The sequence below is a fragment of the Dioscorea cayenensis genome, chromosome 20 (assembly GCF_009730915.1).
Source record: "Dioscorea cayenensis subsp. rotundata cultivar TDr96_F1 chromosome 20, TDr96_F1_v2_PseudoChromosome.rev07_lg8_w22 25.fasta, whole genome shotgun sequence".
NCBI lineage: Eukaryota > Viridiplantae > Streptophyta > Magnoliopsida > Dioscoreales > Dioscoreaceae > Dioscorea > Dioscorea cayenensis.
This window is the reverse complement of record NC_052490.1, coordinates 16,399,992-16,423,400: the sequence shown is the minus strand read 5'-3', so window position 1 is coordinate 16,423,400 and position 23,409 is coordinate 16,399,992. Positions and strand designations below refer to the sequence as shown.

General features: G+C 35.1%; 2 protein-coding genes across 4 annotated transcripts; both read left to right on the top strand.

Moving 5' to 3' along the window:
* Positions 1–5,962: 5,962 nt before the first annotated feature.
* Positions 5,963–12,671, top strand: LOC120251539 (guanine nucleotide exchange factor subunit Rich-like). Its single transcript, XM_039260091.1, is given in 10 exon segments — positions 5,963–6,105; positions 7,644–7,813; positions 7,815–7,898; positions 7,998–8,105; positions 8,316–8,464; positions 8,558–8,639; positions 8,748–9,115; positions 9,693–10,125; positions 10,218–10,441; positions 11,261–12,671. Coding segments are annotated over 9 exon segments (1,788 nt in total). The 5' UTR covers positions 5,963–6,105; positions 7,644–7,735; the 3' UTR covers positions 11,523–12,671.
* Positions 11,576–12,671, top strand: LOC120251541. Of its 3 annotated transcripts, none has more exons than XM_039260093.1 (3): positions 11,576–11,713; positions 11,795–11,969; positions 12,162–12,671. In XM_039260093.1, exons 1-3 carry the CDS (start codon positions 11,610–11,612, stop codon positions 12,186–12,188), a joined length of 306 nt encoding a protein of 101 aa, XP_039116027.1. In that variant the 5' UTR covers positions 11,576–11,609; the 3' UTR covers positions 12,189–12,671. The 3 variants fall into 3 exon arrangements, with proteins under 3 accessions (XP_039116027.1, XP_039116028.1, XP_039116026.1); XM_039260094.1 differs by having other exon boundaries at positions 11,576–11,719; positions 11,795–11,961; XM_039260092.1 differs by having other exon boundaries at positions 11,576–11,719.
* Positions 12,672–23,409: the final 10,738 nt, after the last annotated feature.

The window sequence follows — 23,409 nt, the reverse complement described above, 5'->3', positions numbered from 1 at the left end:
GTCCATCTTTGATGCCGCACTGTCGGCTGCCGGTTCCACCGGGTCAAGGATTTCGTTAACAACAGAGTCAATGATCTTATCAACCGCGGTAATGTCAACATCATCTACGATATCCTCCACCGTGACGGCCATGTCATCAATGATAACAGTATCAGCTGCCGATGGTGCTGCTATTGTTTCATCGTCAGCCGGTAGTGAATACAGAGGCATTATTGTTTTCCTCTTTTTTGCAAGTCTCTTCGAATGTGGCTGTTTTGGAATGACACCCCGATGATGTCGTCGTCAAATTCTGACTCCTCGTCCGTCCCGGATGCTTCATTTGTTTGGAGGGATGACACAGTCAATTGTGACCATCCTTCCAAAGCCTCAACCCGAGAGACAAGCCGAGAAAACTCGATCATCAATATCTTGCACGTCTGCAGAAGAGTTACAGTGACATCGTTGCCTAGTGCTGTCAGGAGACTGCCACGGTCAGGGGGACTGTTATTGTCGTGGTTAGGGGGGTGTTGCAATCTAGCGGGGTAGGGGAGGGCTTCTCCGGCGTTAAGGAATGTGTGCCCGTGTTGGGCTGGAAGTAAGAGAACGGCGTCGAGCGCGCAAGGAACAGGTTGCCCTCTTATCTTCCCTTTGTGCAAGTGGTTCCAGAGCAATAACATCCACTTGTTGGTTGCCCCGAACAAATATATCTTCATCAGCATTCGCCGGAACCAGCTTAGTAAACTAACATATGTAAACTAAACAATCTTAGCGAAAATCATTCAATTTAAAAAATAAAAACTATATTTAAACATTTAACTTATATATTTAAACATTATAGCATAAACTCAAATAGAGAACAAAATGTTTAAACTTTGAAGAATATGTTTTAAACAGTAAATAAACACAGTTAAATGCTAAATAATATGTTTAAACATTAACGACTACTTTTAAATACATTGTTAATGATTTATTACATCTTTTCCTTCAAGAGATGACAAACTGGTTTTTATCATCGCTTGCTTCCGGTAAGTATTTTCACCGTAGCACAACATCCTTGGGATCTTGCCGAAACGGAATTTCTTTCCAGTTCCAGTCAGCTCATAAAACCAGATGTTAAGCGCGACCAAGCAACCCTTAATATAACCTGTGTTGGTCTTCTTCCCCGCGTTTCTAGCTTGCACTCGAGCGGCTGCTTGTGGAATATCCTCCATAAGCTACTTGTGCTTCGCCTGTGCCCATGCGTATCGCCTCATGCTGGTAGATCATCGACATAATCAACAATCCAGTTCGGAACATAGCATGAGGTATTTGGGAAAAGGATTGTACCCATGAGGTACACCATCAGGAGTTTGGCAAAATTTTCTTCTTCTCCCCTCTGTCCAATGAGTTGCTCAAGAGTGTTTTTGATGGAGTCTCTGTGTCTCTCGTAGGGTTTAGATAAATACCTTTCTTCGAAAGCTGAGCGTGTTTTCTTCTTCTGAAACACGACTGCGTCTCTATCGCAACGCAGACCAAGAACGAGGGCCACATCATCAGACCTGAAACTCAGCATGCTTCCCCCGATCCTGAATTTATTGGTGAGGCCATCGTAACTTTGCAATAGAGAATCAAGAAGGGCCCTCTCTTGGAATATAGCTTCCAGCTCAGTAAATGCTATAAACGTTGTCCTTCGGATGATCTCCCAGTGTCGAGGGGTCATGTGAACTTTCAATTCAGCCAAAGTCTCTACTACTGGTGTCAAGTAGCATCGCCTGTTAACTAGGTTGACAGCCATAATCACAAGCATGCGACAATAACAACACATTTAGCCAGCAGTATTCACAAATGTTTAAGCGGAAATATAAAGTTTTAAATAGTAACCTCTCAATTCTTAAATAGAGATATCACTTGTTAAACAGAGACCTAGTTTCTTAAACACTAATAATACTTAAACAGAGACAACAATATTTAAACGGTAACCTCTCATTTCTTAAACGTAAACCTCATTTGTAAAATTGCAACTATATCAAATGAAAGGGGAAATGTACATTATAAATATTACACAAATCATAACAATCGAAAAAACTATTTCGATAGTGTATACAGACGAAACTGTAAAACAAAACAAAACCCTAGCCGAAATATCACCCTTCAGACTAACAAAACCCCAGCCGAGAAATCTCCCTGCAAACTTCAATATCTTCCAATAAAAACAGAACCACAAAATAAAACTGAAAAATCTTTCTTTTTAACAGAATAGTTAACATAAAACCATAATCAATACCTTAGATTGCAAACTGATGAAATGCGGAATACTTGCACGGAACTTCTCGTTTGAGACACCAGTGGAAAGGGAAAAGCTGAAATTACAGAGGATGTGCCAGTAGAGATAACTTCGGAAAGGGAAAAGTTGAAGACGCAAGTTGAGAAAAACAAGTATACGGCTCCAGTAAATTCATCTCTTGGGTTACTCTAAGAAAAACCCCCCGCTTCCTCTCAAATTGCTGAAATGGCTGCAGCTATGACTTCCCATGCAAAGGCATTTTCGTCCATAAAATTTAAAAATCACTCCGTTAACCACCGTTACATGCTTTGGGGGTTTGAAAAACATTGAGTTTAAAAAGAAGGGGTTTTTAGGGATTGTAAAATTAAGGGGGTGTTTTTGACAATATTGCAAACTTAGGTGGTGTTTGTTTAGCAATTTCCACATAAATAATTCATTTAAATAAAAAAATTATTAAATAATAACAATGAACTAATCCACTTACATTGTATAAAATAATTAATAACAATATTTAATTTAATTTAAAAGTATTTATATGTGTTTACAATGTGTAAAATGGATGCTATTTAGTAATAATAATAATAATAACCGGTTTTAAAAATCAATAAATTAATAATATATTATTTTAAAATAAAACGGTTTAAGAATTAAGAAATTTTGAAAAACAACAATAATCTTTAAAAAATTTCTGGTTAAGAAAAGCTAAATATTTCCTCCGTTCCTTTTTAGTTGTCATATTTTGGAGGTTTCTTTGTTCCTTTTTACTTGTCACATTAGAAATTTTATGCAGTATTAAATAATTTTTTCTAAATTTACAAATTATTAAATAATTCTTTCCAAATTTACCATTTAATTTAATGTACTAGTACAATTTTCAATAAATCACAATCAACTAAGTATTAAGTTATATACTCCACTAATAGGGTTTTAAATAGATCAAAATATCAAAATGGTCTCTCTATTTTGAGTTTTCTGCCCTTTTAGTCCCTATAATATAAAATCCGTCTTTTTGGTCCTCGTATTTGCACATTTATGTCCTTTTGGTCCCTCCAATTGACAGATTTGCTTTTTTGAAACTTCCAGCCGATGAACTGGAGGGACCAAAAAGAACGAAAATATATAAATATGAGGACCAAAAGGGCGGATTTTAAATTAGAGGGGACTAAAAGGGCGAAAAACGCAAAATAGAGGGATCATTTTGATATTTATACCTTTTAAATAAGGGTAGTTTTGGAAAGTAATGGAATTTTTTTATAAAAATATTAGATAACTAGCTAACTTTAACCAATTTTTTTAATCGGTGTGAATTAGGTAAATGTGACAAGTAAAAAAAGAACGGAGGGAGTATAAGTTATTTTAATAATTTTTCAAAATCCAAAGGGTTAAAATAAAAAAAACCATAATTTTTTAGTTTTTTTAATTACTCACTCGGTTTCTTTTTATCTGTAGTGAATAACCGAATTTCAAATACCAATAAATTTAGTTATTTCACAAATTTTTATAAAAAGTTTGTTATCTTTCCAAAATTACCCCTAATTTATATCTTCACATTTCTCTTTCATATTTAATTCCAAAAAGAGAATTGAATAAAGTATTAGGGTAGTTTTGGAAAAAAAATAATAAATGCTTCTTAATAATAAAAAATGACAAATAAAAGGAATATGGGTTTATTATGACAGATAAAAAGAAACGGAAGGAGTAATATATATCCTACGGTGTGTGTGCGCCGTACACGTGGATGTTGGGGATGCCGTTCAACTTACTCCGGGGTTCATCCGGGGTGAAGTAACGGTTAGTGCGGAAGGTTAAGCAGAGTGTTTAGAGAGAAGGGAGCATTAAAGCTGAGAGAGCATAAGAGCTAGAAGCAAGAGAGACAAGAGACAAGAGATGTATTCACAAATGAGGGACTTCTTTATTGCATAATGCTTTAGGGTGGATGGATACAAGGGAAGTAATGGAGATGTGGGTAAGTATATAGATATGGATATGAGATCGGGATATCCTCCCTTACAACCCAAGGGTGCCTTATATAGGCTCCAAGAGACTTAACCCTTAAGCAACTAAACTCATGGTTAGCTAACTTAACCATGGTTGGACACTATTACAGACAAGACACATACCTAAGATTAAAAAATGAATATGATTCTATAAATATTTGTTATGATTAAAGAAAATGAATAAACAAACTTACAACCTAGATATAAATCCAAAGTATCTACTAGAACAATACAATCAAATTGAAAATTTTGAAAAATGTGAACATAAATTTGAACCATTTAAAGTTAATCCTACGGTGTGTGTGCGCCGTACACGTGGATGTTGGGGATGCCGTTCAACTTACTCCGGGGTTCATCCGGGGTGAAGTAATGATTAGTCAGGAAAGCTTAAGCGAGTGTTTAGAGAGAGGGAGCATTAAAAGTCGAGAGAGCATAAGAGCTAGAAGCAAGAGAGACAAGAGACAAGAGATGTATTCACAAATGAGGGACTTCTTTATTGCATAATGCTTTAGGGGTGGATGGATACAAGGGAAGTAATGGAGATGTGGGTAAGTATATAGATATGGATATGAGATCGGGATATCTTCCCTTACAACCCAAGGGTGCCTTATATAGGCTCCAAGAGACTTAACCCTTAAGCAACTAAACTCATGGTTAGCTAACTTAACCATGGTTGGACACTATTACAGACAAGACACATACCTAATTGTCATGTAGCTAACATGACAATTACCAAACTTATTAGGTACAAGCATGCTCTTCAACAGTAAAACTACTGTTGCTACAGTTGACCTATTTTACACACTAAAAAAAACAAACACCGACTCGAATGATTGGATGGCTCAAGGTCATTTTAACCAATGATTTAAAAACCGGACCGGACTGGCCGGTTCAACCGGGAACCGGCCGGTAAACCGGTCCGGTTAGTGATATAAACTACAAAAGAACCGGACCGGCCGGTTCAACCGGTGAATCGGTTGGACCGGACCGGTTAATTTATTGATTTAATTTATTTAATTAATTTATTTATTTTATAATCAAAAACTTATATCAAGTTAATAAACTCATTAACTCCGTCCAAATTTTAAAAAGACAAATAAGTAAAAAAAAAAAAACAAGATGCATAAAAATATTAATATATTATAATTTATTATTATTAATTTATTATGATTAACTTATAATTTTATACTAATCAATAATTAAAATCATTAAAGTTAAAGTGTTAAACCAAATATTTGAATGATTTGGTTTTAATTTTTTAATCATTATTGTTGTTGTATACTTGTAGATTTATATTTATTTAATTCTTTATTTTTCAATATTTGTTGTATAGTTGTATCTTTGTATATTTGTATTTTAAAAATTTTAATTTTATGTAAAGTTAAAATTTTATGACTTTATAAAGGTAATTTAAATTTGCAATATGTAATTTTGTATCTTTTTTTATTATTTTTTACTTATTTTTAATGTTTTCTTAATTTTATAAATATTTATTTATTTGAAAAAATTAAATCCGGTTGAACCGACCTGTTCAACCGGTTGGACCAGAATCGGTTGTCTAACCGGTTCGACAACCGGTCCGGTTATTAAAACATTGATTTTAACAAATAAAATGGCCACAACCATTTAGACAATTAAAATAAATTAGGTTTACCATTGCAAATATTTATTAAGATTAATAAAACAAATATTTAATTTTGCAGGGATATGTTTGGAAAACAAATGAAGAAAAATAGCAAGAGAAAGCACGCTGTTCTCTCCCTACGCAATTCATAAGATCTAAATTAACCTGCAGCCAACCTCGCCGCCGTCTCTCGTCCGTTGCTCACGATCGGGCAAGTCATCGGACATCTTGTTTATCTCCAGGCATGTGTATCTTGTTCCCAAGCTTGAGTGCTCAATTCATGAAATTTTAATCTGATTTTGTTCACCTTATTTGTTTTAATTGCTTGATTTGCCCCAATGTCATGGTTTTTTATGGTGATCTTGTCTGGGTTGGGTGGGAACAATGGGCTGGGTATTCCAACGTGGAAGCGATTGGCATAGTTTCAACAATTTGGGCTAGCTCTTCAATTGGGGAGAAAGTCTACTTTCAGGGCTTTGCTTCCAATGGCGATTCTTGTGTTCTTTGAATCTATGCATTGCTTTTAGTATTATTATTGTGTCATAATGGGAAATTGTTGTAATTTATCTTACAGTTTTTTGTTGTAATTTATCTTATAGTCTTTATTCATCTTCCTTCTGGTTTCTTGATTTCTTAATTAGATTTCAAATTTTTCTCTGATCTCCTCTGAATTGTGATTGAGGGCTAGAGTTTTTGTTCTTATCCTTCTATCTAATGCCGTTGCTTTGGTCCTTAAGCTATTGACATTATTGAACGAGGTGAATTATTTGATTTAAAATGAAATAGTATAACCTGTTTGGATAGTTGGCCAACTTTGTAGATGAAAATTTATTATATTTTTCTCATTTCCTATAGTGATCCATAACTAATAATATTACAGTGCTCCCCTTTAGTTTTTGCATGACTTCATTTTAAGCCAGAGAACCTTTAGTTTTGAAGGTTGACAGATTTTGGTTGCATCATTTAGTTAATCCTAATCAATTTTCATCCAAACTTCTTCTCTTTGCTATTGCATTTCTTGACTACAAATGAACAAAAAATTTATGATGGTGTTAGTTTATTAAATACAAATTGTTACTTTGACCACTTGTCCTATTGAAGACATTTTAACCTTTTGCACATGCTTTTACCAGATTTGTACATCTAATAATTCATCATGTCTTTGGACCTTTTTTTTGATTCATTACAGTTTGCAGTTGATTAAATTTATGATTTGTCTATGCAGCATTACTTATACTTCCTATTAACCTTTGTTACATATTGAAAGTCAACTTATTTTATTTTTTATTTCTCCGTAGTACTTACACAGGCCAGGAATTTTGTGTAAATACTCATTTTGTTTCATTTTCTTTTCCATCTTATGAAGTTGGCCGTGTCTTTTGTGTAACTTAAAATTAAGTATATGCACATTTTTTGGGCTTGTTGTCTTAAAGTTAATTGTTTTTCTAAAATTTGACAAAACAAACTTGACTTTCTATTGTTAGATTTGTCATGTGAAGCTAAATATCTTTTTGAATTTTATGCAATTTAGTTTCTGAAGAAAATCTGTGGCAAACTTTTCATATGTTTTCTTTTCAATAACTCATTTTTATTTACAGGCAAGCTTCTATGAATTCAACCTCATCACAGATTACCTGTGTGTTAGTTTTTACCACTAAATCTTTACAACATTATTTATTCACATGACATATGAATCTACTAAAAATTGTACAATGATCCCCTTGGATCTAATCAAACATGACTAAAATGTTTCTCTCGGATTTGCCAATCACCTCTCCAGCCTGGTGGTAGTTAATGAGACATTGATCAATAGCATTATCATTCCAAGGAAAGGGAAGGGAAGGGAGGGCAAGGAAAGGATCCATTAACAAGATGTATATGGCCTACGGATGGCCGCAGGTGATCCCTCTGGAGCCTGGAGCCTGGTCTGTGTGGCTACTCTTCCCGCTTGGATCGGATCATCTACCTCATAGTCATCAACTGCTTTCTCCTCCTTGTCACCCCAAGTCACATGGAGCTCTGGAGCTCGTCCCAGGTTCTCATCTTCTGTCCATCCTTGCCCTAATTTCTTTCTCCCTCTATCTTTCTCAATAAATCTCTTTCACTATCATGTCCATTTTCACGAGGATATCAGCACAAGGTTCGATTGGGGAAGCACACTAGAAATTTAGGCTCAATCCAGACCAAGGTCGAGAATTCTTTGGCAATCTGGAGTCCCGACACGACAACCATTGTCATTTTGGTAATTTTATTTATCAAACATGTCTTTCAGTAATTTTTCTTTTCTTTTCTTTTTTCGTCATACTGCAGTTTGCTTTGGTATTTCATTCAAGTAACATTGCTGCATTATAAGGCCTGAAAAATTCTAATTAGAGCAACTATCACTGTCCTTGTTTTTTACTTAGTTTAGGATGATAATTTTTTGGGTGACATTGGACTTCCCTTGTTGCAGACATCTTTATCGATTCTTCACATCTATAAGGTACAATTTTCTGGAATGAAACTGTTAGTTGGAGGTAAACATTCCTCTGGACTCTTTCTGGCTACTATATCACTGGTAATCACTGAGATGGCACCTTTTGCTGATAAGAATTTGATAACGTAAGGTCTATGATTTTTTGGCAGGTACTTTTAGATTTTTGCTCTTGGTTTCCTTGTTTTTGAATTTACACATGCATACTATCTGAATTGTAGGAGCAATTTTGTTTGTGACAATAAAAGCCTGCTTATTGGACTCTCTGGTGGGTGTTTACAATTTGCTTCATGGAATGGGGAGGTACCTGTTTATGTGTCTTCACGTTTCTGTTATCTTAGTCTAGTGTTTGATGGTTTTTAGTATGCTCTTTAATCTTCAATTCTTACCTTATCTTATGAATAAATACAGTTCTCTGATGGCTTCAAGCCATTTTACCATCCTTCTGCCTATCAAGGAGATAGAGGAGGAGCATCATCCACTGAAAGCAATGGCAAAAATGCTGCTATCGTCCAGCTGGAATTTTCTTTAGCCCTGAGGATGCTATTTAATTTGTATTCTGATGGTTGTGTAGCATTATGCTCAACAAGCAAAAAGGGTTTGAGGTTAGTCAATTCATTGAAAATTGAAAGATGGCTGAACACCCCGGATGCCATATGTGCTTCAATGGCTTCAAATCAACGCATTATTGCTATTGGTTGTTGGAGAGGTGTCGTGGAGTTATATGACTTGGTAGAGGGTGTATCACATCTTCGTACAGTATCTGTATATGACTGGGGGTAAGTAATGAGTAAGTAGTTGCATAACTAAATGGTATTGGTTTTAACACTCTTTTTGCTATTTTAACCAACTATTGGCACTGTTGTCTAAAGCACACCATATTAATCTGGTTCGTAAACTCAATGGTTGTTATGAGGTATAAAAATCTTGATGCTGCTTTTACGAGTTGAATTAATAATATTTGGCTGAGAATTTGGTAATTCCAGGAAATTTTGTTACTATTCTGATAACTTAAATTCATTAAATTTTTTGGTTTATTGTGCTAGATAATTGGGAAGTTCTATGCTCGCTATTCGGCATTGTTGATTCTTTTACTTAGTAGCATATTTGATGTGAATGTTTTGTTCTTATAGATATGGAAACAAATCTCATTATGATGAACATCTTTGGCAATTACTACAGCGATGGCCACTGTTCTTAATTACTATTAAATGAGGTCTAATATTGCAAATAAAACTGGCCACTGTGATCAACTAATTTTTGCTGGACTTTACACATCCCCATGGAAATTCTAATTCATTATTCTTTTGATTTTCCAACCAGAGTAATTGGTTCATCAGCATACACTGAATGCAGGTATTCAGTGGAGGATACTGGTCCTGTCTCTTGTATAGCTTGGACACCTGATAATTGTGCTTTTGCTGTCGGGTGGAAATATAGAGGGCTTGCTGTTTGGTCTGTTTCAGGATGCCGTTTGATGTGCACAATTCGTCAAATTGGAATCAATTCTGTGTCATCTCCTGTTGTGATATCCAGCCAAGATTTAAAATGCGAACCTTTTTTGGGTGCCACTTCAGTGGTGCACTGGGATGAGTATGGATACAAATTGTACGCTGTTGAGGAGAGTTCATCTGAGAGGATTGTAGCATTTTCCTTTGGTAAATATTGTCTAAACAGAGGTCTTTCAGGCACAACATATGGCCATCAGGTTATATATGGTGAAGATCGGGTTCTTTTAGTGCAGCCTGATGATACAGATGAACTTAAAATGTTACACATGAACCTTCCAGTTAGGTGTTTTTTAGAAATAATGTTTATTATTATTTGATATTTCATGTGCTTACATGTTTGTGCTAATGTGTGTATTATTTTTTTAACCAGGTATCATACGTCTCCCAAAATTGGCCACTTTCACTGGTTGTGACTAGCAAAGACGGTATGTACTTGGCAGTTGTAGGTCAGCATGGCCTTATCCTGTATGATCTATGTAACAAGAAATGGCATGTCTTTGGAGATGTTACACAGGAACAGAAGATTGAATGCAAAGGCTTGCTATGGCTAGGCAAAATTATTGTAGTATGCAACTACAATGAAACTTCCAATTCGTAAGAGCTTTATTGTCTAACCTTTTCATACTCTATATAGAACATATTCCACACCATATTTTTCTTTACAGTAGCCAACAAAATTCAGTTTTAACTGTTTTGGATATTCATATATGGTATGAAATTACTGCACCAATTCCAACTTTTTGAGGAATCTATTGACACAAATTTTTCAGAGCATTATAATGCCCCTTTTTTTTTTTGATGAGATGTGGACAGATAGTTTTAATTGTTTAAAATATTAAGTCTGATACTGCAGAAGAAGCTGGGAAAAAACAAAGAAAACCATCAACTTAGCAGAAACAATATGAAAAATCTGATTATATTACCTTTAATTGCACAATTAAATAAAAATATTAGCTAATAAAAGAAGTTCTCACCTGACAGGAATTTTGGCATTATACCATTTATAATCATCTACTAAATTCCTATCTAATATGATTCTTCTGCTATGTGAGTTCAAAAATGCAGGAAGAAGATAAGAATCTAGTAAAATAAACATTGCTGATGCTAAATTGACCAAGGTCATATCATTGTAGAATTATACCCTACCTATTTGTGCCATCGTTTTTATTTTTGTCTGCATCAATGAATATTTATCGTAATAAATGCAGTACTTTTTCTATTTTAGTTAGCTTCAATCTTTGTGGTCCTTTTCGCATTGTACAAATACTTGGGCTATATATTGCAGCAATTAGATGTCTGTTAAAGTAAGATAGTTATCTTCTCTTTGCAGTTTGGCTGCTGATATTTGTTTAGTCCCCTATGTTGCATTTATATCTAGTTCATTATCTTAAAATGTTTGGTGATTGCTTCTAGGTATGAACTGCTTTTCTTTCCAAGATATCATCTTGATCAAATCTCCTTACTTAATCAGAGATCGCTACTTGGGAAACCAATTGTTATGGATTTTTTCCGAGATTATATACTCGTTACATACTATCCTTTTGATGTTCATATTTTTCATGTGAAGATCCTTGAAGAATTATCACCTTCTACAAGTCCTGTTTTACAGGTAAAGTGGATCGTCTTGTATTGCTGCCTGTCTTCCTTTATTAATGAAGTTATCGGCTTTCATTGAGGTTTAAGTTTTAAAAGAGCATCATTCTTATGCGTTGGCAAGTGATCAAATGACAAACAGCTTTCCACAGTACGTGAACTATCAATCATGAGTGCCAAAAGCAGTCCAGCAATAATGCACTTCATCCCAGATCCAGCTGGTGAAGCAACATTTTCTCTATCATCTGATTTGTTAAGCCAACAGCCCGCTACGTACAAGTGCTTTTCCTTCTGAATGTTGCTGGAACTTGTTTTGGCATCTTGAGCTTCTAATCATTTTGCTTCCACTGCCAGATGCTTAATATTGCGAACAAATGGAGACCTTTGGTTACTTGATCTAGGTGATGGCCATGAGCATGTTCTCTCTAACTCAATTGAGCTGTTCTGGGTTACATGTGGTCAGTCCGGAGAGAAGGCAAATCTTATCGAGGAAGTATCTTGGCTAGATTATAGTCACAGAGGCATGGAGGTAATTAGTGTATTTTTGGGGTAATTAGTAGGTAAACATATTTTGCTGTCTGTTTGTTGTGTATAAAAATTGCATAGTCATTACCATGCATTCAGCTATTTATTCTTCATTGAGCATGCATTTTCCTAGCTTTTATAATGAATTATTCACCCTTTGTGCACAAACTACTTCTTTTAGTTACTTTGCATGTAGGAAGCTGAAGCTAACCCAAAATTTTAATGAATTGAGGATATTTCAAAAACACAAAGGACAATGACAACACTTGTTACGTGGGCCAGCCTTTTTAGGATACACAATCCACATGTGCTCTGTAAAAGTTCCTGGGACCCAGTTCCTGACATGGTGTCTAAAGGGCATCAAGATAGGGTTTTTGAGAAGGAGGCAAGCAGAAGAGGCTGGCGACTGGAGAAAGAAAAAGAAGTTCTAAGGGTTTTGAAAGGAGGTCGAAAAGGGAAGAAGAATAGCTAAAAATCTGGAGAGCAAGCCTTGGTGGAAAGAATAGGGGGTTTTCCAAGTCCTTTTGTGTTGTGTTTTTTTAACATTACTTTTACTTCTTTTATTTTTTGTTGTAATCAAGACATGGAAGTGTAGAATTTTCTTTTAGGTTTGGGATTAGCCCAAAGTAGTGATGGTTGATGTGCTTGTTTCTTGTATGGATCTTTTATAAATTAATGGTGGATTAATTTGAGTTGGCTTTGGATTTTTTTGTTGCATAGCTTGTGAGTGTGAAAGTTTTGCTTGCTCTATCTTAGGGGTCAAGAATAACTTAAAAGTTATTCTAGACCTCGGAAATTTTTAAGTCAGTCCTGAAAATTACTAAAAGGTGTTTCTTGAGGGTTTGTAGTTTAATCATTGAGCTTAATAGGGTTTTGAGATTGTTAACCTACCACGAAAGTAGGGAGTGACTCAATCTAAATCAACTTGTTATCTCTTGAAAGAGAGTGACAAGTAACTAAGGAATATTACCCTTCAATTGATCTACCTAAATCTAGTAAAGATTCAACACATCTTCGTTACTCTTTGTGGCAAGTTCCCTAACCTAGGCCTACCAAAACCTGATCTTCAGTCCACAGCCCTGCATTTCTGCATTTCTATTTGTGTAGTTTTGTTAGATAATATCGCAAAAATCAAATAACATTAAAATGGCATGCGAAAGTAGTAATATATTTGCGATATATATTCTAATTGTTTTAATGAGCATCTTAATTTAATAAAAAAGGCTAGAAAATTACCTTTGATGATTTCTTTCTTTTGATGCGCCGAACTTATCTCTCGGATTGTCATAGATCTCCTAGCGCCGAACAAAAGTTCCACGCCTCTCGATCACACGTCGGAATTAAGAGACAATCTCCTCTTCTTCTCCAAATAGCGGCTAGGGTTAGAGAGGAAGAGAAGGTCAGCCGATTTTCTCACTAGAGAATTAATTGAGTTCGGTCTATAGTTGGAGAGGAGTCATATTTATAGAAACTTCATAAAACATGATAAACATCATTCAACTATGAAGTCTTATTCAAAATATGAACCTTCATAATATGATAAACATCATTCAACTATGAAGTCTTATTCAAAATATAAACCTTCATAATATGATAAGCATCATTCAACTATGAACTCTTATTCAAAATATGAACCTTCATAATATGATAAACATTACCATAGAAGTTCTATTAGAAATATGAGTCCTAATCTAACGAAAACCACTTTTATCTTTGAGTCCTCATAATTTTGATTATCTATTCGACTCCATCGAATTTAAATCAAAATTTAAACTTAAGACAAAAACCCTAGACCAATTTACAATTTCACTCATCCCATGAAGTAAAATTGTAAATTGACAATTTTACCCCTGTAATCAAAACACGACTGATTCTTTATCCCTTTAAGCGTGACTCCCTAGGTTCGTTCCGATTGGCAATGAGAGGATACCAAAGGACGTGGGTGACACCTAGCCAGCCCCGTGGCCCCATGTCGTAGCCCAATTGAACACGAATGAGTAGATCATTACGAATCTTTCCGATTATGATTACCATATGTGTATAAACCTTTCGTTCTTGTATCCCAACCGAGTGAGAGCTATGGGTAATTGTCAAACTCACTGAACTCGATAATATGCAAATAACTATAGTTAGGGATGGCATTGGGTGGGGCGGGGGCGGGGCATGCCTCTAACATCCCCGCCCCGCATGGTAATAAGCGGGGCACCGGCGGGGCACTATTCCTGTCCCGTTTTTTGTTTTTCGTTAATCTCCCGCCTTGCTTATAGTTATAAATAAGTATTTAAAATTCTTAAAAACATTTATAAAATAGATTTATTTTATAAAACATATATTTTTAAAGACAACTCATAAGAAATTTATTGAAAATTTAAAAAAAAATCCATTTACCCTATACATTTTATAATATTTATAATAAATTAAATTATTATCGGGGCGGGGCGGGGCAAGCAAATACCAAACCCACCCCGCCCCGCTCAAAATCGGGGCGGATCAGAGCGGGAACTTCGGGGCGGATCGGGTTTTGCCATCCCTAACTATAGTAGGGTGAGATTATCAAACTACCCTTCGTGTCCCACACGATTAGTTTGACTGCCTTGGCCAAGGTCTTGTAATCTCACATACTTATAATCGCATAGGATACTGACTCGTTTACTTCTGAGAGAACGAATTCATTATTGGTGATCACTCACAACTGCTACTTGCCCGACATAGTCGCACTTCGAGGTTGACCCTACCTAAAGGTAAACTGAGCCTAACAACTCTAGTAACAGACAAGACGTCACAAGTACATTGTGATCATGATACCTCAGGTCTAAGGTCCACTCATATGATCATAACCAACAATCCCAATCATTGACTGTTAAAGAGTAAAACCCATGTGATTAGATTGTTGCGAGTCATGTTCGAATACACCAATTCCCAATGATGTATTTATGACATATGCTCCCACTATTCCATAGTATTCAACTAGCGCTCTTTGTCAAAGTATATGTCATACAAATCCTTATGAATCTTTAACGCCCAATTAAAGATTCTCTGATTTGCGAACTATTTAAGTGTATAAGTGCCAAACCCTTCTAGTGCTCTTCTCTTTATCCCACAAAGAGTAGAAGGTTTAACCTAATACATATGGACTATGATATTCAAAACTAATTATAATACCATCACAAGATTTATATGAACATTAAAATAAATGCCTATTTAATAAGAACAAGAATGTATAATACAAATGAAATGCCCAAATACAAGTATCCTCGTTGGCATTCGAGGGCATAATCCTAGCAATCTCCCACTTGTACTCAATGCCAACCACTATGGTATCTTACACCCATCTTCTTAGGATGTCGATCTAACACGACTTGTAATAGTGGCATGGTGAGTAGGTCAGCTAAGTTATCTGTTGAGGCTATTTTCTAGACGGCTATGCCGCCTCTTCCAACGATCTCTCAAATGATGTGGTACCGCCACTCGATATGTTTGGATATACTGTGGGACCTTGGTTCCTTCGCCTGTGCTACAGCTCTATTATTGTCACAATAAAGTGATAATGAGAGCTTCCACATTTGGAACCACCAGGACATTCTATCAAGAACTTCTTAATCCAAACAACCTTCGATGTACCCACATATTCAGTCTTAGTGGTGGAATTTGCAGTAGCAACTTACAAGTATTTCATCTCACTGCTTTACCATTAAAAATGAATATAATTAAACCCTAAAGTGGATCTTCGGTCATCAACATCAGACTGAAAGTCTGAATCTACGTAACCATCCACACTTAACTCTCAATTACTATAGATTAGAAGCATATCTTTAGTCCTAAAATACTTCAACATACACTTCATAGCTTTCTAAAGCTCCTTTTATAAGAAGCGCATGACCCCTATAAAGAAATATGTAACTATACATAGAATGAATCACGTCCAACAAGATTCGATTCGTATGCTTAGCCACCCCCATTCAGTTGAGGAGTCGCTGGTGGTGCTAATTGTGAAACTATCCTATGTTCCTTTAAGAACAAGTCAAACTTGGTATTCATATACTCACCACCACAATTCGATCGTAGTGTCTTTATACGATACCCAATTTGATTTTCCACTAAAGCCATATACTTTCTAAACATGTCAAGTACCTCTGACTTGTTCTTCATTAAGTATACATAACTATACCTAGAATGGTCATTGGTAAAAGTCATGAAATAATGGAATCCACCGCGAGCCATCTCACTGATCAGCCCACAAACATCGGTGTGCATTAAATCTAAAACTTGTGGTGCCTTCTCAGGATGTCCAATGAAAAGAGATTTGGTCATCTCGCCAAAAAGACAAGACTCACATGTCGGATAAGGATTCAATCCCAATGGACCTACAAGGCCATTTTTCTCCAATTCATGAATCCTTTGTTCTCCAGCATGACCTAATCTCAAATGCCATACAAGTTTTTGATTTATCTCATGCCTACCATGCCTTTTAGTGATATCATTCACAACATATTTATTCTGGATATTTAGATAATACAATCAATTAACTAAAGAGGTATTGCCAACTAATTTATTTCCAAAATAAATATCAAAATTAGTTTCACGAAATTTAAAGACATATCATTTTCTGACTAAAACAAGAACAAAAATAATGTCCTTTAGCCTATTTGGTAATACTTAACAATCCTCTAAAACTAAAACATGTCCAGAATATAAAAGAATAGAAGTAGATCCTATGTGAGTTGCTACGACACTCTGTCCGCTTCCCACGTTGATCATCATCTTTCATTCACCCAGCTTCCATTTTCTTTCCAGATTCTGATTCATAATACAAATATGAGCACTAGCTCCTGAATCAAGAATCCAAGAAGTAGAAAATACAGAAATTGAACAATTTGCTTTGAAAACAAATTATTCCATACCTGTAGCTCCATCTGCTCTGAGCTGTGGACAATCCCGTTTCCAATGACCGGCCTCGCCATAATGGAAACACTTGCCTGCTTGCTTGGAGCTCTCACTCGCATAAACCACAGGAGCCACACCTTTATTCTTACCCACTCCTTCCACTACTTTGGGAGCCAGGGCATTCTGCTTCTTGGCCATCTTTTTCTTCTTGGGCTTTGAGGGCCTAGAAGTAGAGATAGTCAAAGCAATATCATCCTTCTCTTTAGTCTTCATTTTGAGACTGAGTACTTACTAGCTTGCTAAGAAGACCAGCCAGTGTGCACTCAATCTCATTCATATTAAAATTAACAATAAACTGAGAGAAGGAGTTAGGAAGAGACTGCAAGATGAGATCAACCTAAAGGTTGTAGTCCATGGAAAAGTCAAGAGCTTCCAACCTCTCAATCATAGAGATCATCTTGAGTACATGCTTTCCAACTTGTCTATCCTCACTCATCTTTGCCCTAAAAAGCTCTCTCGATATTTCATACCATGCAGTCCGACTATGCTCTCCATAGTGCTCCTGCAAGTACAACAGTACCGATCTTGCATCACTCATCTTTTCATGAGAGCTTTGCAGATCACTGCTCATGGAGGCTAACATATAGCTCCTCACTCGCAAGTCGTCCTTAAGCCATTTTAGATAAACGTCTTGTTCTTCCTTACTTGCCCCTGGTGGAGGTTCGGTAGGAATATTGGCCTCAATAGTGTAGCCGATTCGCTCTAAATTAAGGACTATCCTCAAATTCCCGAGCCAAATCTACATAATTGGGCCCGGTAAGGGCATTTTTCTCAAGCAAAATATTAAGTGGGTTATGAGTCATATCGAGAAATAAACTGCAAGAAAATAAATAGAAGATTATTAGTTTATTTATATTATACTCAAGTTATATTAAGGTCTTTAAATAAAACTTGCCTCCCACTACATTTTTCGAAATCTACACTCCACTGTAGAAATAGGAAATCCTCGTTGGTAGGATCTTGTAGTGAGTGAATGTGTTCTTTATTAAATTCAGTGGGGCTCAACCTATACAGTATAATTGCAACACTAAAGTTAATGAAGTGGTGTCCGATGCCAACCTATTCCATGGGTAATCCAATCAATTTTGGCCCATAGTTTACCAAGCCTCAACCCATATAGTTTAATTGGCCCGTAAACTATCTGAGTCAAGCTCATCAACTTCTATCAATTTAACAATTGAATTCCACCCCCTCGACCCATACTGTATAATTGGAGAGGAATTTGTTTTGACTGACGGCATCCAATTCACTAAAGGTTCTTAAAATTATAAGCGAATACAAGACCCCCTCGTATAGGGATGATATCATGCACCCTCATAACTCTAATCACCCAAAGCTTGGTGGAGAGCCAGGACATCCCATACTTTCAACTTAGTGTTATTCTTTTGGGAGAATTGTTTACAAGTTATTAATTGGGTCTCACATTACATTAATCATGCATGTATAAATAAGACATACATTCACATTCAACCCATCCCATGCATACGTTCACGAACATCTATGATTAACCTAGTTTAATAGATTAGTCTAAAAAAAAGTCCTAAACTATTACATGCTTTGCGCTCCATACAAAAGGACTTTACGCGGGGCTTCTTTCTCCACGTATTCTCGGACTCTTGTGTCACTTTATGTTTTCTCTAAAATTTACAAATATGTATCCTAGATACAATCTACTTTTGTAAAAATTAAAGAAAATAACATTGGATGCAACATCGCCCAAATACATAAGTAAAAATAAAAAAAATATAAAAGAACTAAAGTTCATGATTGTATGCTATACATTCATTCAACACATCAAATAAAAATAAAAATAAAAATAAATCAAAGATAAATTACATTGGTGTGGATTCCACTTTATTTAAAATAAAATAAATAAACAAATAATAATAACAACAAATAAAATAATAACATAATAATATAAATACTAAATAAATAAATAAATAAAATTGACGTGTCCCACGCCCTGCGCAGTGCTCGCCCTGGGCAGCACTACGCAGCAATTGCGTGGGATCACACAATTATTATTATTATTTTAATTATTTATTTATATATTATTATTATATATATTTTAAACAAATCAATCTTCTATAGCGCCACCAATACTGTGCAACAACTTTTGATTTATTATATATATATTTCAATATCATTATTATCATTATTATTATTTATATAAAATTTTAAATAAATTATTAAACCCTAACTCAAAATAAAAATTATGCATAAAATCTAATTTTATCATGAATCTTTAATTTTATATAATAATTAAATAATTATCACCAATGCAATTTTATGATTTTTAAATCTAGTGCTCATTAAAACAAATAGCCTGGCTCTGGTACCATAGCTAGGTTATATCGCAAAAATCAAATAACATTAAAAGGGCATGCGGAAGCAATAATATATTTGCGATATATATTCTAATTCTTTTAACGAGCATCTTAATTTAATTAAAAGGCCTAGAAAATTATCTCTTAATGATTTTCTTTCTTTTGATGAGCCGAACTTATCTCTGATTGTCGTAGATCTCCTAGCGCCGAACAAAAGTTCCACGCCAGACGCTGGAATTAAGAAACAATCTCCTCTTCTTCTCCAAATGGCGGTTAGGGTTACAAAGGAAGAGAGAGCTAGGGGATTTTCTCACTAGAGAATTAATTGAGTCTTAGTCTATAGTTGTAGATGAGTCATATTTATAGAAACTTCATAAAAACATGATAAACATTATTCAATTATGAGTTCTATTCGAAAAATATGAACCTTCATAATATGATAAACATCATTCAATTATGAAGTCCTATTCAAAAATATGAACCTTCATAATATGATAAACATTACCATAGAAGTTCTATTAGAAATATGAGTCCTAATCTAACGAAAACCACTTTTATCTTTGAGTCCTCATAATTTTGATTATCTATTCGACTCCATCGAATTTAAATTTCAAAATTTAAACTTAAGACAAAAACCCTAGACCAATTTACAATTTCACTCATCCCATGAAGTAAAATTGTAAATTGACAATTTTACCTCTGTACTCAAAACGAGACTGATTCTTTATCCATTTAAACATGACTCCCTAGGTTCGTTCCAATTGGCAATGGGAGGATACCAAAGGACGTGGGTGAAACCTAGCCAGCCCCGTGGCCCCACGTCGTATCCCAATTGAACATGAATGAGTAGATCATTACGAACCTTTTCGATTATGATTACCATATGTGTATAAAACTTTCGTTCTTGTATCTCAACCGAGTGAGAGCCATGGTAATTGTCAAAATCACTGAACTCGATCATATGCACATAACTATAGTAGGGTGAGATTACCAAACTACCCTTCGTGTCCCACACGATTAGTTTGACTGCCTTGGCCAAGGTCTTCTAATCTCACATACTTATAATCGCATAGGATACTTACTCGTTTACTTCCGAGAGAATGAATTCCTTCTTGGTGATCACTCACAACTGCTACTTGCCCGATATAGCCGCACTTCGAGGTTGACCCTACCAAAAAGTAAACTGAGCCTAACAACTCTAGTAACAGACAAGACGTCACAAGTACATTGTGATCATGATACCTCAGGTCTAAGGTCCACTCATATGATCATAACCAACAATCCCAATCATTGACTGTCAAAGAGAAACCCATGTGATTGGATTGTTGTGAGTCATGTTCAAATACACCAATTCCCAATGATGTATTTATGACATATGCTCCCACTATTCTATAGTGTTCAACTAGCGCTTTTTGTCAAAGTATATGTCATACAAATCCTTATGAACTTTTAACGCCCAATTAAAGATTCTTTGACTTGCAAACTATTTTTGTGTATAAATACTAAACCCTTCTAGTGCTCTTTCTTTTATCCCACAAAGAGTAGAAGGTTTAACTTAATACACATGGACTATTATATTCAAAACTAATTATAATGACATCACAAGATTTATATGAACATCAAAATAAATGCCTATTTAATAAGAATAAGAATATATAATACAAATGAAATGCCCAAATACAAGTATCCTCGTTGGCATTCGAGGGCATAATTCTAACAAGTTTATCTTGTTTGCTGTTTTTAGTCTTCCATTTATACTCCTTTTAATTGCCTAGATAGCCTATTGTTGTAATAGATTAGTTATCACACTTGGTCTTCGTGGGATCGATAACCTATTTACTAGGCAAAAATCGTGTGCTTGCGATTGTGGTGTCATATTTTTTATCTTTTTTATTATGTTGAACTTAACTTTTTTTTTAAAAAAAAAATTATTTCTAATGTAGTTCCATTTTCAAGTTGATTATTGCAAGTTTGGTATCCTTCTCCTAGGGCTGATCCTTTTAAGCAGGAGGCTTTCTTGCAGGTACTACTTTTTAGGGGATGTAGCAATTGTAAGAATTGTAATGGCTGTCATGTTCTATAACATAATACGAGCACCATGAAATTTGCTAGATTAACCCGTAAATACAAGCATCAGGCATTATCTCTGTTAAATCAATGTGATTTCTCTATCCTCGAGCATAGATGATTGTTGTTTTCGATCGCATATTGGCTTTTATTAATATGGACCATTATTTGCAACTTCTTTAATCAAACATCAGTTATTGGTTTCTGCTTTCATTTCTAGATTAGCAAATGCTTTGAACATCTTTGAATTGTTTTCATTCATTTTATGAAATGAATAACTTTGTAGTAAATTTTGATGTTTCTCTTTCCTATTATAGTTGGGACCCTGAGCTCGAGTTTGATCGTGAGGTTTATCCTCTTGGACTTCTACCAAATGCTAGGGTTGTAGTAGGTGTTTGCCAGAGGATGTCTTTCTCAGCATGTACTGAATTTCCATGCTTTGGGCCTTCTCCTCAAGCTCAAACCATATTGCATTGTTAACTTAGGCATCTTCTCCAGGTAATTTTTATGTCATCTTGGATGCATCACAAAATGGATTTACAACCTGAAAGGACATTAGTTCCCCTATTATTCTTTTGTTTTATATGATTTGCTTGAATTGGTGGCAGTTCACTCCAGGGACTGTGTCTAAGAATCCGTGAATTTTGGTTGGAACTTCTCTTTTAATTTCAATTCAAAGGATTTCTAATGCAATATTTTTTCAAGCTGTGCTTTTTGTTAATGAGAGCTTGTCATTTGTAATTTCATTAATTAATGAATGATTGTTTTATTTTATTTGAAAAGATGTCTCATTAATGAAATAATGTCTCATTAGTAAAGTGGTGTGTCTATTTAATGAAATAATGTGTCTTTCTATTGAAATGGTATATGTAGTGATATGTCTCTTTAAATGACACTCATTATTGAAGTAGTGTGCCTCTTTACTAAACACCACTTCATCTCTATAAAAATAATCTTATACCATCATTCAAGCCAATTGAATGAAAAACAAACTCTTCACAAGTTCATTTGTTTTGTTCTTTGAGTGCACAAAAGATAGAAGTAAACTTTCACTTTGTAAAAGCCATTATTGTTTTTGCTTGAGTTTGAAAGTGCAAACCATACTCAAGGGTCTTCATTGCATCCTAAAAGAAATTCGTCATTCAATCCATTTTGCATCCAAGGTTTGAAATTAGGGGAGGCGAATTAAGCTTAAAGGAAAGTGTTTCCCACGCCTTGAAGACTTGTGCACTATTTTCTTTCTAATCTCTTCCTCTCTATTCTTCAAAGAACCATCCCCACCAACATATAATTTATTTTCTGGCTCAAGATCCATTCTTGTCTGCTTTCCTCAAAGAGGCAACTATGGTGATTGTGTCCATACAATGTAGCCGTTAACCCTTCCCTATCTCATGCCCTTGTTGTTTGATTGAACTGAATTATACATGGCATATGTTTGAGAAACATATATTTTCTGTTCATGTAGGTACTATTTGATCTTTTCAAACATGATTTAAGACTATAGCAGGTCTACAATACCACTCTCCAGGCAAGAGAAACTACAAAAATCTGTCCTGTAACATTGTTGTCCTTTTTCTAATATTGTTTCATAACTTTCTTTTCAGTCTCATCCTGCCTTGGAAGAGTACCTTGATCTTCTCAGCCTACTCCAAGAGTAGCTTGCTTCTTCTGTTCCAGACTTAAACAGACAGAGAACTTGTACCATCTTCCTCTATTCAGCTGTAATTTGCCTGGTTTGTTAATTGATTTTACATGATATGTTTCCTCCTATGATAGATTTAGGGTTCCAGGAAGATATGTTTTCACTTTTCAGTTAGGTTTAGCACAAGGGGAAAAAATTCTAAAGAAGCAGAATCAGTTGATGTACAGAACAGCACTTTCAAGCATCTGAGATGTGGACCGTTTCTTTGATTGGGGTTTTCAAGGTATTTATAACATATTTGGTGAAAAAAGTCATATTTGTTTCTTTGTTACTTTGAAATTAATTACATCAAAATAAATGCAGCTGAAGAGGAAATTGTGGCGTTGAATTTAGAATTATGGTAACAGTAAAGTTAATTCTGAAAGGATTTAAAATTGAAAGATCTTTTTTGTGCACTTGTTCCG

What these genes read in the sequence shown, in the direction of transcription:
- LOC120251541 (XM_039260092.1), top strand. Translation starts at nt 11,610, where the DNA reads ATGAGTGCCAAAAGCAGTCCAGCAATAATGCACTTCATCCCAGATCCA. An exon ending in CAACAGCCCGCTACGTACAA is followed by an intron (nt 11,720 to 11,794) that starts GTGCTTTTCCTT and finishes TTCCACTGCCAG; the next exon opens with ATGCTTAATATTGCGAACAA. An exon ending in ATAGTCACAGAGGCATGGAG is followed by an intron (nt 11,970 to 12,161) that starts GTAATTAGTGTA and finishes CTTTGCATGTAG; the next exon opens with GAAGCTGAAGCTAACCCAAA.